The sequence below is a fragment of the Ovis aries genome, chromosome 24 (genome assembly GCF_016772045.2).
Source record: "Ovis aries strain OAR_USU_Benz2616 breed Rambouillet chromosome 24, ARS-UI_Ramb_v3.0, whole genome shotgun sequence".
NCBI classification, from domain to species: Eukaryota; Metazoa; Chordata; class Mammalia; order Artiodactyla; family Bovidae; genus Ovis; species Ovis aries.
Window position 1 is genome coordinate 2,372,372 of NC_056077.1, and position 19,392 is coordinate 2,391,763.

The 19,392-nt window shown below is 44.3% G+C and overlaps 1 protein-coding gene across 1 annotated transcript in view; it reads left to right on the forward strand.

Moving 5' to 3' along the window:
- Window positions 1-19,392, forward strand: part of LOC101115931 (ATP-binding cassette sub-family A member 17) — a 101,029-nt gene that overhangs the window by 16,524 nt on the left and 65,113 nt on the right. Inside the window, exons 2-8 of the mRNA XM_027961952.3 lie at window positions 60-321; window positions 7,433-7,560; window positions 9,284-9,446; window positions 11,051-11,310; window positions 13,729-13,845; window positions 14,757-14,874; window positions 17,992-18,165. Of these exons, the coding sequence (XP_027817753.1) occupies window positions 60-321; window positions 7,433-7,560; window positions 9,284-9,446; window positions 11,051-11,310; window positions 13,729-13,845; window positions 14,757-14,874; window positions 17,992-18,165 (1,222 nt within the window). The remainder of the gene's footprint in view (window positions 1-59; window positions 322-7,432; window positions 7,561-9,283; window positions 9,447-11,050; window positions 11,311-13,728; window positions 13,846-14,756; window positions 14,875-17,991; window positions 18,166-19,392) is intronic.

Here is a 19,392-nt window from a genome sequence, read left to right on the forward strand (position 1 = left end):
AGTGTCTTAATGCTTGTGTTCTATTTTGGATTAACATATGGCTTTTGTTTTTATTTTAGAAACGAAAGACTCTGGTAACGGTCCTTGAAATCTTGATGCCGTTACTGTTTTGTGCAGTTATAATATATCTTCGTTTTGGTAGTTTGCCAAGAAAGAGACCTCCTGTAGACTACAATGTAACTGACATCACTTCTCTGCCAGAATTCTTCAATCAATTTCCTCTGAAAAATAAATTTCAACTAGTTTATATCCCTTCCAAAAGTGAAACTTTGAAGAATATCACTGAAATGGTGAAAGACTTCTTTACTGTTGAGTTTGAAGGTTAGCCATAAAGATGGGGGCAGGACAGAGGGGGCATTTTTATAAAGTCTAGTTTGAAGTATTTTCCTGTGAGTTCTTACAGTAGTGGTTCCACATCTGGGCTCTCCAAATTCTGAAGAGTCTGCATGTATCTTTATTATTTCACACAACATACACAAGAGACTTGTATATTTATGTCGCAAGCCTTCAAGGCTAATTAAAATGTGAAGTGTTTGTTCTGACTCACCAAAGTGATACTGGTCATCTCATATATTTAATCGGAAGTCCTGGTTTGCAGTTATAATATGTCTCTGTCTAATAAACAGAAAACACTCAGAGATTCTGAGTTAGTCTTTTACCCGATCTCCTTTCTCCTCTTCTTGTCCCATTCTCATCCAGTCTCTATGTGGAGCCAAAAAGGTCTTTAAAAGATGGGTGGGATCTGGCCAGTGCCCAGCCTGCGGCCCTCAGTGGCTCCCTGCCGCGCTGAGCCAGGTCGGGCCTTCCCCAGTCTTGCGTGCTTGCCCTCCTCGTGCCCCCTTTCATATCCTGGGCTCTGGGAGCCTTTCCTCCCTCTGACAGAACCCTTTGCCTCCAGCTTTTCCTTCTTATCATTCTGGTTTCAGCTAAAAATGGCAGTTAGGAATGTAAGTTTTAGGTTTCCCAATTCTGCCTTTTTCTCTCTCACAGAATCCTGTTGGATGTGCTCATGGCATCTTGATAGCTGTTTAGTTAAAGCCTTGCCGCTCACTGTGCTCCTGTGCACTGCCTGCCTTTCCCCGCAGCGCTTTGCCTCCGCCACAGGGCAGAGGCGTGTGTGTTCCATGCACACACTGCGCCCGGTGCACAGTAGGTGTTCAGGACATACTTACTGAATGAATGAATGCAGTTAGGTAGATAAAATTTTTCAAAATGTGGAATAATTTTTCAAAGTTACTATAATTATATGTTTTTATAAAGTGTTCTAATAATACATAAGGCAGAAAGTGAAAAGAAAGGGTTCTACTCCCTGACTTGAGTGCCACTCAATGTGGCAGTTGTTTTAAAGGTCCTCAGGTGTAGCATGTGGGGAAGCTGTTTCGAAAGCTGTGCTTTATGTTTTCCTAGTATTCTAAAATACTATTCTAATTCAGCTACCTTTTATAAATACGAGATTACAAAATTAAAAAGAAATCCTCCCTGATGAGGTGATAAGTGTGATAAAACACGATGATCCACCCACAGGAAATGGGAGGGTGGTGGGTTTCAGGGGCTATCCAGGAGGGGGACAGCGAGCAGCCAGTCCCTGGGGTGACTGAGGCTCTGGAAGTCAGCAGGTGAAGCTGACGTGTCGGGTTAGGTGAGGTCAGGCACGTCTGTAGGAGCCACAGTGTGCAGAGCTTCGCTGGCCTTGTCAGGGCGTCGGGCTTTCTTCTGCATGCAGAAGGGGTCCATTGCAGGGCTTTTGAGAAGACAGGTTAGACTGCAGTGTCATTTGTTGTACAAAGATTTCTCTGGCTGTCCTCTGGAGCGGTGATTGGAAGGGGCTGGTACCCACAGACATTCATGAGGGAAAGATGGCTTGCTGACTGCTAGGCCCAGCGCTTCCTCTCCTTTGCCCTCAGCATGCGGGGCTGCGCTCATGCGTTTCCTGCCTGGGATTCTCTGCTGCTTGAGTGCTGTGACACTGCAGTCTTCACCTGTTCCCACCTCCCTGCCGTTCCCATGGCTCACTCCTGTCCTCAGACAGCTCTCACCTTATTACAGAACCATATGTGACATGGAACAGAGTTAACAGAGTTAAAGTCTCTTCCCTGATCCCACTTCCCAGAATTCTTTGTTAACTGTTTGGGATGTATTTTTATGGAATTAAAAAAATTTTTTTAAGGAACTTAAAATTTACAATAAATACAAAAGTTCCTTGCATTGAAAATTGCAAACAATATTAAAGAGATAGGGAATAAACGTTAAACTCCCCTGTTTATGCCATGGGCTTCCTTAGTGGCTCAGTGGTAAAGAATCTGGCTGTAATGCAGGGGATGCGGGTTCAACCCCTGGGCTGGGAAGATCTCCTGGAGGAGGAAATGGCAGCCCACTCCAGTATTCTTGTCTGAGAAATCTCATGAACAGAGGAGCCTGGCAGGCTGCAATCCGTGGGGTTGCAAAGAGTTGAACACAATTGAGCGACTGGACAACAGCAACTAATACCTTCAGGCCATTCCCCTAAGCAAATCCTCCAGCCTAGAAGTAAGGACAAGCAATAGCTTGATGATCTCTTCCAAACCACGATAGACATCTGGGTTTTTCTTCCCTTTCTATCCACCCTTTTGATATACACACAGAGCCCATTCCTCCCTGGAGGCCTGGCTCCTCTCCCACTCTGAGCCATGTTGGCTCCGCCCTGGGTGCAGGATGAGTTGTAATTTCTCTGTACTAGTTGGCAGTCCCCTCACTGTAGGGGTTTCTCCAGGGAAGACACATAACTCAGTAAGACTCAAGGAAACAGCAAGATTTTTTCCTGGGGATCTCTGAGAAAGAGATGATTGCTGTTCTGCCTCTGGAAATATGGCACTCTAGGTTATTTGGACCAACCCAACTATCAAGACAAATAAAATAGTCAAGGCTATGGTTTTTCCAGTAGCCATGTATGGATGTGAGAGTTGGACTGTGAAGAAGGCTGAGCGCTGAAGAATTGATGCTTTTGAACTGTGGTTTTGGAGAAGACTCTTGAGAGTCCCTTGGACTGCAAGGAGATCCAACCAGTCCATTCTGAAGGAGATCAGCCCTGGGATTTCTTTGGAAGGACTGATGCTGAAGCTGAAACTCCAGTACTTTGGCCACCTCATGCGAAGAGTTGACTCATTGGAAAAGACTCTGATGCTGGGAGGGATTGGGGGCAGGAGGAGAAGGGGACGACCGAGGATGAGATGGCTGGATGGCATCACCGACCTGATGGACATGAGTCTGAGTGAACTCTGGGAGATGGTGATGGACAGGGAGGCCTGGTGTACTGTGATTCATGGCGTCCCAAAGAGTTGGACATGACTGAGCAACTGAACTGAACTGAAAAATATATTGATCCAGGGATTAATTACTTAGATGTTAATTTTATAAGTGTTCATTAAACTGAATCTTTGTGTTTTGTATGCCTTCCTGTAAGTATACTATTTCGTACAATTTAACAAAATATGTGTGTATGTATATATATGTATTTAAAAAGGCAACCTAAATAAGGCTAAGGAAACAAAAGAACAACAACAAATCTTTGTATAGGATAAAAGGCAAATGTACTCATAATCCTATCACCCAGATATAAGTGCTATTTAAAACCTTGTATGGGCTTTCCTGGTGGCTCAGCTGCTAAAGAATCCACTTGCAGTGTGGGAGACCTGGGTTCGATCCCTTGGTTGGTAAGATCCCCTGGAGAAGGGAATGGCTACCAACTCCAGTATTCTGGCCTAGAGAATTCCATGGACTGTATAGTCCATGGGGTCACAAAGAGTTGGACACGACTGAGTGACTTTCACTTTGATTTTTTAAAGCCTTGTATACACACTTGTTTCCTTTTTTCTGACAAAAATTGGATTGTCTTGAATGAACTCTTCTTAACCTACATTTTCTTTATCGTATTGTTAAAGTACTTCTGCACTCTTAGATATTTTTATTAAAAAAAAAAAAATCCAGGTGAAGGAAGGAGCACAGAGAGAGGTCAGTGGGATCCCCAAACTGCTTCTTGTGAAACCTGCATCATACAAGAGGGAACTGAGCTCATTCAGGTGGGATGTCTCGTAGGAGACCATCTCCCATGGAGCTGGGACCCCAAATGCCTGTACTCGCACTGTAAGCCTGAGCCGGAAGGGGACAAGCCTCTTTCCCACCCCGGAGGGGCTTTGAGAAAACAGCACAGCAGCAGGAGCGCCCGCCCCCGGGGTTTGGAGCCCAGATTCACATCCCCTGGTTGTCAAAAGAAAAGGAGAAGAGAAAACCCCTCAAAGTACAAAGTGAGATGTTGATGGCCAGATGCAAATGTTACCCTCCTCTGCAAGAACATGCCATGATTCTGTATGTCAAAGAAGGGCAGCCACAGATGTGTCACAGTCAGTGAGCACATACCAGGAAGCAAGAGAGCAAGGGTGAAGATCAGTGTGAATGACAGGCGGCAGAAACAGAACCAGAGATACTTCAGATGATGGATTATTAGCCTCACATTATGAAATCACCATGTTTACTAGATTTAAAATATAAAAGACAACCTGAAAGTGTTTGTAGATAGCATTCCACTATAAGAGTTGCCTAGCAGATGTGAGGGGGGAAAAAGAGCCAAACAGAACTTCTAGAAGTGAAAAATAATCAGAATATAATACAAAACTCAGTTGAAGGTAAAACTGGTGCACTGGAAGACAGAGCTGAAGGAGACTTTCAGAATACAACACAGAGAGAGATGAAGTGACAAAATGTAGAAGAAAAGAGACAGGGCCCTCATTATTCCATTTAGAACTTCAGCTGGGAAGTCTTAGTCCCAGAAACTGCTAACATCAAAAAAGTAATCAAAAAAGTAATACAGAGGAAGAAAAAGAAAGTCTTTTTTTAAAAATTTTATTAGAAGTTCCATGGGATCCCAAAGGAGTTGAGCATGACTGAATGACTAGACGACGACGGTGACAGCAACAACATTGTGTTAGCTTCACGAATATAGCAAAGTGAATCAGTAATACACACACACACACACACACACACACACACATATCTCCCCACTCTTCTAGGTTCTTTTCCCTTGTAGCTCATTACAGAGTATAGTAATATGTTCTATACAGTAGGTACTTATTATCCATTTTATATATAATGGTATGTATATGTCAGTCACAGTCTTCCAATTTATCCCTCACCTTCACTGTCACACTGAGTGAAGTCAGACAGAGACAGACAGACACCATATGACAATGCTTATATGTGTAATCTAAGAAAAAGGTTCAAATGAACTTCTCTACAAAACGGAAAAGTCTTGATCATACAGTTTGAGAATGGATCAAGTCTCAGCTTTTGTGGATCAAGTGGTGGTTTAATCTAGAGTGGGTTTTGTTCTGGTAAAAAGGTAAAGTTCAGGAGTTGTTTTAATCTTCTTTGTGTGTGGGGCAAGGTGTGGAACAGCTTGTGCTTTAAAGTTAATTTATTCCATTACTAAGGTGTGACTCTTCTGAATACCTCAAGTGATCACCAGGAACTGTCCCCACTGGCTGGTCAGAACTCAAGTGCCTCTTGGTCTCAGTGGGCTCTGGGCACCACTGAGCCCATCCTGTCCTGCTCACCCAGGCAGGGCACATCATAGGAGTCATTAAAGGGTCCTCTGAGCAGGTTTCTGGGGCCATTTCCCAGCGCAGCCTTCTTCTCCTGGGAACTCTGGCCTGCAACTTAAAGCCACTTCAGACTCTTCCAACTCAAACCTCTGTCAACACAGCCACATAGCTGTCTGCGTTCCACTTGGGTTCCCCCTCCCTGTTCTGTGGTCCGAAATGTGCCTTCAGACAGAAAACCAGAGCACTCTTAGTGGTCATCTTATTTGTTTCTCTTCCCAGGAATCATAATGCTGTGCTGTGTATTGGCCATTGTCTGAAAAACTTTATTCTTTTCTTGCCTGTCCAATTTTTTGGTTATTTGTGGTAGGAGGATAAATTCAATCTCTGTTACTCCATCATGACCAAAAACATAAGTCATGGATTTTTTTTAGTATACAAAAGAAATTGGCTTACAGAGATTGTGTCATGATAAAGGAATCAGGAGCCAGTGGTAGCTGAAGGACTCCATTGTTTAACCTTTAGGATTACTCAGAGTTCTACCAGGTACATGCCCTGTTTTTGTTTTTGTTTTTTAATCTAGTTGATAAAAAATTCTCATTCGTATTTTCAGAGACATTTGAGAAAATATTGCCACTCCAAAGTGAAACCGGCCCCCATAAAAAAGGAAACAGTGGAAGAAACAGAGGACTTAGAAATTAAAAATGACTATCAAAATAACATTCATGGAAATAATAGGATGGACATGTGTGAAGTTCTGTTGGTGATGGGGAAGGTAAAGTCAAGCCTCTTAAGACTGTAAAGCCAAGAGACCAAGAAATGGATGAAGGAATATGTATGAAGGAGGAGGGGATAGACATGAAGGGTATGTCTGGAAGTCCCAGCTCGTCTGTTCAGATTTCTGGAAGAAAGAAAGGTGACAAATGACAGGAAGAAAACAGCAATAGAGAAAAGCTTTCTGAACACGGGCATCTCCAGCTTGGGCGGACGCACTCATCACAAGCAAGGGAACAAGAAAGGGCAAAGGTGGGCCTGTGTTGGTGACATTTCTGAACCCAGGGATCAAGGAACAGAAGTCTCACAGGTTTCTAGTTACTTCCGAGGAATCAAACATTGCCCTTGGCAGCACTGCGTGCTCAGTGGTGTAGTCACACCTTCAACCTTCCAAGAAAGAATTATTCTCAAGGAGGATCCTGAATTGCCAGTCTGATGTGAGGGCAGGTGACCTGTAAAACTTAATTCTTCAGAGCAGCTATACTTCTTGATGATTTTGTGTCCACTTTTGGTTTTTATAACCATGAAGAGAAGCTGGAAATGCAGTGATAATTTTCTCATTCATGTGAACAAGAATTGTGTTCCATCTACGTCAGTCCCAAGTGCAGCTTTGTTGTTCAGTCACTAAGTTGTGTCCGACTCTTTGTGACTCCATGGACTGCAGCACACTGGGCCTCCCTGTCCTTCACCATCTCCCGGAGTTTGCTCAGACTCATATCCATCAAGTTGGTGACGCTATCCAACCGTCTCATTCTCTGTTGCCCCTTCTCTTGCCCTCAGTCTTTCCCAGCATCAGTGTCTTTTCCAGTGAGTCAGCCTAGAAGAACTCAAATACACATGAGCTTTGAGACCCTACAGAGGTTTAGCTGTTATCATTGATTATGCATTCCCACTGCCCATGATGGTTCTGGGTGTCTTATGTAGGATGTGCGCATTTGTTTGCAGGATGAAGGAGTGAGTGACATTTGCCAGCCGAGGAGGTGGAAGTCCGTATCTTTTGGGGTGGAAGGGGGTAGTTGGGGAGCATTTAACACCCCCATCCTCATTCCCCTGCCAACCACTCACTAACTGGGGTTTTCTCTTTGTAGTTCTAGGCTACTCTTCAGTACCTTTGTTTGAAAAGTACATAATTCAAGATCCCAAAGCTTTTTATGTATTGGCTGGGATTGTTTTTTATCATGACTTCAATGACAGCATGGAACCCTTGCCACTTGAGGTAAGAGCATCTCTTCCGTCACAGTCTTCTCATGATGCCTGCCTTCAACGCGAGTTCAGTAAGCGATCTTATTACCGAGCTGTGCCTCATCAGCTTTGTTGGCTGGTGGCTGTCTTATATCCAGAGGAGATCAGACAGTACTCCTGATTTCATACCTTACGTCCTGTTTTCTTGTTCTTCGAAAGAGAAGACATTTTGGAGCGAGCCTGTGTCCTGAGGGTGCAGGATGGCATCTTTTCAGCCACTGGGCTACAGAAGGGGGCCTCAGTGCCCAACCCCATAGACTGGAGTCCCAGTTCTGTTCTTCCTCCTGTGTAACCTTGGGACAGCCACTGTCATTCTTGGGCCTTAGTTTCTCTATCAGTGTAATGGAATTAATAGTAGTTCCTAACTCATAGAACTAGTGTGAGGATTAAATGAGTTTTATGCCTATGGAGCAGAGGCATTTTCCAGAAGGAATAGTCATTGTCATTATTACTAATCCCATGGACTTCAGATATAGTGGATCTGTTCATTTAAAGAAAAGGCAATGTTTTAAATATCAGAATATTTGATTTCTGCTTTAGCATGGGAAAACCACTGATGTATAGCTTTTGTGCTCTGCTGTGGTAAATAGATGGGGAAACAGTGGAAACAGTGGCTGACTTTATATCTCTGGGCTCCAAAATCACTGCAGATGGTGATTGCAGCCATGAAATTAAAAGATGGTTACTTCTTAGAAGGAAAGCTATGACCAACCTAGACAGCATATTGAAAAGCAGAGACATTACTTTGCCAACAAAGGCCCATCTAGTCAAAGCTATGGTTTTTCCAGTGGTCATATATGGATGTGAGAGTTGGACTGTGAAGAAAGCTGAGCACCAAAGAATTGATGCTTTTGAACTGTGGTGTTGGAGAAGACTCTTGAGAGTCCCTTGGACTGCAAGGAGATCCAACCAGTCCGTCCTAAAGGAGATCAGTCCTGGGTGTTCTTTGGAAGGACTGATGCTGAAGCTGAAACTCCAATACTTTGGCCACCTGATGCAAAGAGCTGACTCATTTGAAAAGACTCTGATGCTGGGAAAGATTGAGGGCAGGAGGGAAAGGGGATGACAGAGGATGAGATAGTTGGATGGCATCACCGACTCAATGGACATGAGTTTGGGTGGGCTCTGGGAGTTGGTGACGGACAGGGAGGCCTGGCGTGCTGTGGTTCATGGAATCGGAAAGAGTCGGACCTGTCTAAGTGGCTGAACTGGAACTGGTACAGTTTAACAATCAGTTGTTAGAACTGGTGCACGATGTTGGACACTTACAAATGCCAAGCCCATCCCAGGGACCATCTTACTTGATCCCACAGCACCTTGGAGGTAGGTACTGTTAACATCATTCCTGTTTTACTGATGAGGAAACCTAGGCAAGGTTAGGTAACTTGCCCAGATGGCCGTGGCTGCTCATTAGGAGATGGGGGTTTGGATCCCGGTGGTCTGGCTCCAGAGCCTGCACTCAGAGCCTTTGCGCAGCACTGCTTTCCTGATGGGAGTTGTGACCCCTCTTGTTTCTTAGGCTGGTCACAGAAGGATGCAGGGAAGACATGTCCGTGTGTGCTCCCAGAGGATGTCTCCCAGCGCGGGTGCCCTTCCTCCTGTCACAGCTAATGTCAGGCACACCCTTGCTGGGTCCTGTTCCATTTCTGAGTTCCTCGATCTCATGACTGCCTTTGTTTTCTCTCTGTTCTTCATAGGTTAAGTACTACTTGCGCTTCAGTTTCTTTCAGAGGAATTATTTATCCTTGAGGTTAATCCTCCAACAAGATGACATGCAGGGCTGGCTCACATCCTTTCTTTATCCTCCGAACCTAAGCCAAGAGCCCCGAGACTACGGAGTTTCTGAAGGGGGAGCTCCAGGTGAGGAAGCCTCTGTGCATCGTCAGCTGGTTTCATCCAGTCTTAATGATGCCGTTTGTGTTGCTTTTGTGTCTGAACACTTGCTAAACTAACATTTCAGAAGAGGCTGAAGCAGTGCATTTAGAAATGTGGCATTCAGGGAACTACCCTGGTGGTCCAGTGGCTAAGACTCTGTGTTCCTAATGTGGGGGGCCTGGGTTCAATCCCTGGTCAGGGAGCTAGATCCCACATGCCACAGCTGAAGATCCCACGTGCCACGATTAAGCCCCAGTGCAGCCAAATAAATTAACATTAAAAAAAGGAATGTGGCATTTAGTAAAATGCTTACATTCTAGAGTAAGTTAGTCCAGCAGTTTAGCCGCTAATTGTCTTGTAATGATACTGAATTGTTCGAGAAGAATGGCAGCATTTTTCAAGAATGAGCGCTTTCTCTATGTTCCCGCTTATAACAGTGTGTCCTTGCCGTTAGCTCCCTGTGCTGAGGGAAAACAGTGGGGCGGCGGGGAGACTCGTGCCTCCTGTTTCCTCCACAGTAAGCAGTGGCCTCCTGCCTGGAGCGCATGGACCAGGCCTCTCTGGGACTCGCGCCCTCCAAGCCCCTGTCGTGTTTTGGCCTCTGTCCTCATGAGGGGTTTAGGGTGACCGTCCTCTGCGCCCTTGGGCATGAACTGCTTTTAGGAAACTAAGTCGCCAGTCTGCAGCGCCTTGTAGAGTGGCCACACTATTGACCTGAAGCCTTGGGCTTGGAAGCCCCCCAAGTGGGAATCCAAGGCCCAGGGTTTATAGTTTCATGTGATTCTAGAGAGGCTGTCAGCAGTTCTGTGGCAGTTCTCCTGCTTGCAAGCACGGATATGTAACAGTTCCCAGACTTCTATTGTTAACAGTTTGTTCCTGCCCTTCTCATCCTGACATATCTGGAGGCCTCCCTAGGTCTCAGGCACCAGAAGACCTCGGTCCTCTCTACCCTAATGCTGGCATACCCTGCTCGGCTCTGCCAGTGTGGAGGGCTGGTGACCCTTGCTTGGACGTGGGCTATTATTTCTTAGAAAACTCCAGGACCAGGGATCTTTGCCTCTCGGTCTATGTATTGTTCCCCAAAGCTGACCTTGGCACACCAGCTATGCTGTATTGAAACAAGGGTTGTTTATGGTGAAGACTGGTTTTGAGGTTTGGCAGCAAAATTCAGTGACCATAACCCTTGGACTACAGCAGGGACAGTTCAGGGACAGGTCACAGCAGTTGAGAGGGGCTCCGTCTTCCAAGTTCTTTGAATTTGACTCTTCCTGTGTGGTGGAGAGCACAACTGCAGAGTGGGCACCCTCCCCAGAGCCTGAGGACTCGGGAGGAGATGCCCCCCTGCCCCGACGATGGCTGTGTTGGGTATCCCTCATTTGTCTGTCTCATTTTTCTGATAAAAGACACCTTCCCTCCGCCGCACGAGTCCCACTGTGACTTTTTCTTCTATATTGTAGCACCTTGGCTATAGCAGTGCCTTTTCTATTCCTGACTGTATGTGAATGGCTAGCCGTCACCCATCTGATTATCAGCTGTTTTGCATCTTTGTTCCTAATCTCCTGTGCTTGTACCCGCTGTTTTTCATGCAGGATATTACCAAGAAGGCTTCCTGGCCATACAGCACGCGACAGATAGAGCCATCATGTGGCACCACGCTCCCGCTGAGACGACCGGGCTGTTTCAGAGCCTCACTGTGCTTCTGAAGAGATTCCCGCATGGTGCATATGTCCGGGACCTCTTCTTCCTCGTCCTTCAGAATGAGTTCCCTCTTTTCCTTATGCTCAGCTTCATCTGCATTGAGCTCATCACCATCAATTCCATCGTACTGGAGAAGGAGAGAAAGCTGAAGGTAATCCTGTCATAACAGACAGGTGGCCAGGAATGTGTGGGAATTGCTAATAAACAATGGCCAGGGGAGGAGGGCGGCCAGGGCAGGTGAGAGGCGGCTTCAGGTATGAGAGCAGCCTTTGAAGTGAGTTGGAACTTGGATGTTCTTTCACCATCTTAACCGGCTTGCAGATTAGCTCATGTTATTAGGTGAACTCTTCCTTTCAGAAGGGGAGTGTCTGTCCTAGGTTCCTGACTTGCCAGCACACTGCCTCACACATGATAGGTGTGCGAAAATGTTTGTGAACTGACTAACTGACAAATGAGAGGAATAATCATCCAAAATTAACTCAGTCTTATTTTGTGGCAGGGTAGACAGGGAGCGTTCTCTAGAAGCCACAACTTAAGATAGGGTAGATCTTTCTGCCCTCCTCTGTTCCTTACTTAATCTCTCTTGTTACTTCTCTCCTCACTTTTCGCTCTTTAAGAAAATCTTCTCTTCTCAGTCTCTCTGCTTTCTTCTCTTTTTGTTGATTCTTATGTAAAATAGGTGGCCAGTGGCTCCGTGAGCCATGCTTAGCCTCAACAGTGATGTCTCGTTTGCTCTGCCTTCTCATGTGATCAGTCTGCTGTGGGAGGCCGTGGGGGGTGGGGCGTTTCCTGCTTGATCAGACGCGGTGGAAGGTAGGGATATTAACCCACTGTGACGGGTGCTGGTGAGACAGGACCTGATGGCAGGCCTCTCCACTTGGCTCTGCATGGACTGAAAAGCTCCACGGAAGCCAGAAGCTTCTGGTGTGCTGTTGGAAACCCTTTTTCATTGCCAGTTCAGGGAGGGAGTTTTCTCTTTCCTATTTGTTAAGTCATTTCAACAACAGATTGGTGGAGGGAAGGGGGTGGGCATTGAATATTTTCACTCAGATCATTGACTTGGTTGTATGTTTCCTATTTCACACTGGAGTTTGTTCTCTAGACAAGAATAAAGAACACTTCTGAAAAGCTTAAAAGAAAACACCAGATAGTATTGAAAAGTAGGACATTTAATTATTAAAAACCCTGGAGAAAATAAAAAGAAAGAAAATATAGTCCATATACCAAAAGATAGAAAACAAAGGGAATCACACATACACACAAAAGCACATACAACAGAAGATGTAATATTAAATAAGAAATCAGAAGGCCTTTGGTGTCTCAGAGCGCATGTGCTGGGGCCCCGAGCTGCAGTTACTGAGCCTGTGTGTTGCAGCTAGTGAAGCCTGTGGTTCCTAGAGCCCATGCTCCACAGCAAGAGAAGCCACCGCAGTGAGAAGCCCGTGGACCACAATGAAGAGTAGCCCCTAGCGAAAAGCCTGCACCCAAGTGAAGGCCCAGCACAGTCACATGAGCTCCAGTGCTCCATGAGCAGCACACGCTTCAGAAGAAGAGTTCGTGTTCTGACGTCCCAGTACTGGCCCACATTACGTGTTTATGTAAAGATGAAGTTTTAAATCGTGTATGTCGTTTTTGTGATTCCCTGCTTTAACCAACTCGTTTTTGATTCCTTGACCTACTACCTCTTCTGGTCTTTATAAAAGATAAAAACTCTATTTCTGTACTTAGGGCATGGAGTATACAGGTTTATTACCACATATTTATCTCCAGTACGAGACTGTGAACTTTTGGAATGCAGTTGCTCTGCCTGTAGTATTTTTTCTGCATGGTACCCAGCATAGAGCTTTGCTTTTATTCACTTACCAGACATTTTTTTCTCCTGTGTTTGCTAGACATATGCGTGTGAGTTACAGATAAAAATGACACTGTCCTTTTCCTCGGGTGATTCATGGTGGTAAGGTCACACGTTACAAAGGAGCCCCCAGTGCTTGGGTAATGGGATGTGTGGATGTGATGGCTGTATGGGGCAAGGGCGGAGCTGAGCAGAGAAGGCTTCACAGAGCAGGTAACACTTGAACTAGGTTTTGAAAATCAAGCAAGATTTCAATAGGTAAAGAGAGAATGAGAGAAGAAAGGGTCAGAGCAACATGTATGAGAGGCAAAGCAAACAAAAAAGACATAGAGGTTGAGATGTGTTTCCTGAATTATGGGAAGATTTTCTGTGACCAGAGCACAGGATGCCGAGGACTTTAGGTTCTATCCTCAGGGCCATAGGAGCCATTCACGGATAGTCAGTGTTCAATAAATGAATGAACCAGCAGTTTACTAACCATAGCCAAAGAAGAATAATTTTGATCCAAGGTCTGTCTCTACCAGAGAAACGCCACTGTCTGGTTTGTTGATTTCTTTGCAACTCAGTCCCCATCACATCCATGATCTGCCTCTTCCCAGGACACACATGGGACCCTTTATTCCAGACTGCTCAGGCTTCAGTAACAGACAGCTAAACCAGACCAGTTCAGACTGAGCCTGAAGACCCTGTAACGTCTGGTTCTTTCGCTCTTTCTAGGAGTATATGTGCATGATGGGGCTGCACAGCTGGCAACACTGGGTGGCTTGGTTCATCGTGTTCTTCATTTCTGCCTCCATTGTGGTTTCTTTCATGACCTTTCTGTTCTGCATAGAGGTACATGTCTCTTGTCTTTCAGGATGTGCTAAGCTCTGAAGATAATGGGGGGAAAGTATGGTGTGGTGTGGGTGGCGGTGGTGAGATTCAAGAGATGGTGAAAACACAGTAATTGATGAACATTTTAAAAACCTCAGGTTGACATGTGGTGGTATTTGCTAAGCCTTTGGCAGAGGAAGCATTGAAATTTATGATCTGGGAGAGCTTTGCCCTCCCTCCACTTCTCCAGTCTTCAAGTAGTGGGCCTGAGTGTGAGTAGTTCATTAGGAAAGTTGAGTTATAAACTTTAAAACATAGCAAATTTTGTGCTCTGTAAATAATTGAAAATAGCTATTGTAAAAGTTAAGAATGTTCTTTTATGCCCAGGTATCATGTTAATTTTTCCTTTTATGCTGTCAATGGAATTTTGTGTTCCAATTCAGTAACTTGTGTTTAATAACTAAATTATAATATATGGATACATGAAAATTTGCCTTCTAAATTACCAAAATTGGGGCATTTTGAATGTAGAAAGGCAGGAAAACTCAGACTATATAGCAAAATATATAAACAAAGAAAATTGCCTGAAAATAAAAAAAGAGGAGATATAAAATATCAAAAAGAATACTAAAATTATTTGCAGTAGTTATAATGGTAAATAGGATAAACTCTCTTATTAAAGCAAAAAGAACATTCACATTGGGCCAGAAATTGAATTCAAACTTATGCTTTCCTTAGAAAAGGTATACACACAGAGCATGATTTGTAAATGGTAATGGAAGCCGGATTAAAGGTCTGCCTTAAAAACCTACATATATATTGTTTTGTTTAAGATAGTCCTGGTTTTTTAAAATGTACACATTGTTTTAAGGGTCTTTTACGCCTTCATTCTTTCCATGTAATAATTATGCGCACCTGTGATTGTTTTGTAGTTTGACAAGTCAGCAGTGTTTGGAAACAGTGACCCTAGTTTGATATTTGTGTTTCTAATGTGTTTTGCAATTGCCACAATTTTCTTTGCATTCATGATCAGCACTTTCTTCCAAAAAGGTGAGTCCTGATACAATTTTCTGTCAGGGAGTGTGTTTATAACTTCTTTTCTTGGTAGCATTGCTGTGTCCATTACCTATGGCATTAATTATTATTCCTTCAGAGTCAATTTTTCACTTGTATGGTTACTTTAACAATGGAATAATTCCATTCACCATGAAAGACATGTGAAATTATCTCCATATATGTATACCTTTATGCTTCTCTGGGCTTCTAAATGTTATTTCAAAATAGATGGAAATGATAAATCACATTTGGAAGGAAAGAAGGGGTAAGACATCCAGGGCAGATAATTTTCCAGGTCCTGATTGTGAAGTTGTGGCATAACAATAGTAAGACGCCATAATAAAAGAGGAACTCCTGGGAATTTGGTTCTGTCAGGAGGGGTGTTACCTCTAAAATGATAGGTAGAATAGATGAATCATGAAAGGCAAAAATAATAAGAAGTGATGCCAAAGAGTGCAGAAAAATTGAGTCATGGGTCAACCTGGAGAGGTGCAGATAGAAACACTGATGGAGGACAGGCCTGGCAGCTGGCGACACAAAAAAAAGAGGGTTTAAGAGAACTTGGGGAATTCCCTGGTGGTGCAGTGGATAAAAATCCTCCTGCCAATGCAGGGGACATGGGTTCGATCTCTGGTTCAGATCTTCCTGGACCTTCCAGTTTCCCAGGAAGATACACCATGCCATGGGACAGCTGAGCCTGTGCACCACAACTGCTGAAGCTCACCTAAAGCCCATACTCTGCACCTTGAGAAGCCCGCACAGCAAGAAGTCTGTGCACTGCAGCTAGAGAGTAGCCCTGGCTCACCTCAACTAGAGAAAAGCCTGCTCACAGCAATGAAGACCCAGCGCAGACAAAAATAAATAAATAAAAGTTTAAAAAAATTACCATATGATCCAGCAGTCCCACTCCTGGTCATATATCTGCAAAAGAGAAAAACTGTAATTCAAAAAGATGCATGCACCCCAATGTTCATAGCAACATTATTTGCAATGGTCAAGACATGAAAGCAACATTAGTGTCTGTCAGCAGATGAATGAATAAAGAAGATGTGGTGTATAGAGAATGGAGTATTAGCCATAAAAAAGAATGAAATAATGCCATTTGTAGCAACATGGATAGACCTAGAGATTATCATACTAAGTGAAGTAAGTCAGAGCAAGGCAAATATCATATGATATTACTTACATGTGGAATCTGAAAAAAATACCAATGAACTTATTTACAAAACAGAAACACACTCAGAGACATAGAAAACAAACTTGTTAGCAAAGGGAAAAGGGAGAGAATAAATCGGGAGTATGGGATTAACAGATGCAGACTACTATATATCAAGTAGACCAACAACTAGATTTACTTGTTACTTATCAGAAGCTCTTATTCTGGCCTCAGAGCACTGCATTTGCCTCTCAGTGTTTATCCTGACCTTGAGCAGATCCAAAGATGCCATATCCATTTCTCTGGAAAATGATAGCACTTAGAACGTGTTAGCAATTATTATCAGCCTTTACGAAAGAAGCAAATTCAGAGAAGCTGGAGGAGACCCAGAGTCAGCCATCATTCATGTGGTCGGGCTCAGTGAAGGGCTGCCTGATGCCTTAACGGTGGTTCTTTCTGTTATGTATGCAATCCTTACATTTTTGATCTTTGTTCTCTTAATTTCCTAGAACGAAAATGTTTGCCTTTATTTTATACTCATTTCCCAGACTTCCATTTGATTGGTTTATCTCCAGATCTGAAACCACTATGCTTCAGTTCAGTTCAGTTCAGTCGCTCAGTAGTATTCGACTCTGTGACCCCATGAATTGCAGCACACCAGGCCTCCCTGTCCATCACCAACTCCCAGAGTTCACCCAAACTCATGTCCATCGAGTCGGTGATGCCATCCAGCCATCTCATCCTCTGTCATCCCCTTCTCCTCCTGCCCCCAATCCCTCTCCGCATCAGAGTCTTTTCCAGTGAGTCAACTCTTCGCATGAGGTGGCCAAAGTATTGGACTTTCTGCTTTAGCATCAGTCTTTCCAAAGAATACCCAGGGCTGATCTCCTTCCGAATGGACTGGTTGGATCTCCTTGCAGTCCAAGGGACTCTCAAGAGTCTTCTTCAACACCACAGTTCAAAAGCATCAATTCTTTGGCACTCAGCTTTCTTCAGGGCGTGGGAAATCTTGAATCCTTGACCAATTGTTTATGAGTCCCATGATCTTGAGCAAATTTATTTAATGTGGGTAAATAAATAAATTTCCTTCTCTGGAAAACAGGGAGGTTAGGAAGATTAAATAAGATACTGTATCTAAAGTGCTAGCCACGGTGCCAGGCAATGCTCCATAGATGCTGTTTAATCTACTGCTCATCTTTGGGCTTCCCTGACTCATTGGAAAAGACTCTGACCCTGGGAGGGATTGGGGGCAGGAGGAGAAGGGGACGGCAGAGGATGAGATGGCTGGATGGCATCACTGACTCGATGGATGTGAGTCTGAGTGAACTCGGAGTTGGTGATGGACGGGGAGGCCTGGCGTGCTGCGATTCACGGCGTCGCAAAGAGTCGGACATGACTGAGCGGCTGAACTGAACTGACAGCCCAGTTGGTAAAGAATCTGCCTGCAACGCAGGAGACTCCTGTTTGATTCCCAGGTCAGGAAGATCCCCTGGAGAGAGATAGGCTACCCACTCCAATATTCTTGGGCTTCCCTTGTGGCTCAGCTGGTAAAGAATCCACCTGCAATGCGGGACACCTGGGTTCGATCCCTGGGTTAGGAAGATCCCCTGGAGAAGGGAAGGGCTACCCACTCCGGTATTCTGGCCTGGAGATACATATACATAGTTCATGGGGTTGCAAAGAGTCGGACACGACTGAGTGACTTGCACTTTCATCTTTGAAGAAGACGGTTTTTACTGTTGGAGATGTTATTAATGCACTATTAGAGAAAGCTCTAGGAAGTTAAATGCTTGCGCGTTTTCATAAGATGTATTCATTTTTTTAAAGTACAGCAAATCCTCTTCATCTTTTGATAGTGAAAGTGCAAGTGTAAAAGGTTTCTATCAAAATTTCTGAAAAGACTGCTTGTGCATTATTGATGAAACTCTTTTCATTTCTGCCTTCTGAATCTGCAGCTCATGTTGCCACTGCCTCAGGAGGCATCATCTTCTTCTTCACCTACCTCCCTTATCTCTACCTTACGTTCACATACACCCAAAGGAGCCTCTTCCAAAAGATTACCTTTTGCCTCTTCTCCAATGTTGCCATGGCACTGGGAGTCCGATTAATCTCCACATATGAAGCAAGAGGTGAGCCTTACCTTTCTCAAGGTAAACTGCCTTGATGTCTTGCCACTTCCTGATAGGCAAAGTTGACGTTTATTTCCAAGTGAACATGACTGGTTCATTTTATTCGGTGTTTGGAACAATACTTACATCGATGATAGGTACTGTAAGGAATACTTAGGAAATATGGAACAAAGCTTAGACTGTGCAGCTTGCAATGTAGTTTTGGGGAAAAACTAGAGCGTGCTGATGATTTAGGGAATTATATGCCTATATAATTGTATGGATCTAAAATGCATAGAGTTATGATCAGAAGTTCAAATAACCCCTTAGAACTTCACAGACGATGTTGTGCTGTTGCAGATACCATATTATATCCTCATAGGCCTCCAGGTGGGCCTTCTTTCACAACAAGCTAGTCTAAGGGACCTTCATCAGACATGTTCTAGCTCTCTTACAGCTTGCACACTTTGGGGTGGAAAGTACAATGCCAGGTTTTCCTTTGTCTCATGTTTCTGAAGTTTGAAGAGTTTCCACAACACCTACATCATTGCAGAAGATTGCAGCCAACATATCAATCTAAATGTAGGACTCTGAGCCCTGTGGGGTCTCAGTACTTACTGAGTGAAACTGTTTCACATTTCAGCGGTGCTAGGATGATCCACTCTGAGCACTCCAGCAAGTTGCTTCACTGCTCAGTGTTAGTTTTTATCACCAGAGTCCACATCCCAAATGACACAGCTGGTTTTGCAGCAGATAGCAGGGATAGGAATTGAAGTTGGGTCTAGTTTTCAGGTCTCTTTACTGCCCCTGGGATAGTCTCCAATGGCCAGATGAGAGGCATCACCTACCAATGGATTTCTATGTTAAGTTGGGATGGTCTAAATGGGTTGCTGCTGCTGCTGCTGCTAAGTTGCTTCAGTCGTGTCCAACTCCGTGTGACCCCATAGACGGCAGCCCACCAGGCTCCCCCGTCCCTGGGATTCTCCAGGCAAGAACACTGGAGTGGGTTGCCATTTCCTTCTCCAATGCAGGAAAGTGGAAAGTGAACGTGAAGTTGCTCAGTCGTGTCCGACTCTTAGCGACCCCATGGACTGCAGCCTACCAGGCTCCTCCATCCATGGGATTTTCCAGGCAAGAGTACTGGAGTGGGTTGCCATTGCCTTCTCCGCTAAATGGATTAAGGGTGCTTAAAATTTAATAAAAGATGTTAAGTTGACCAGAATTTATTGAAGGTGAGTGATTTTCTTT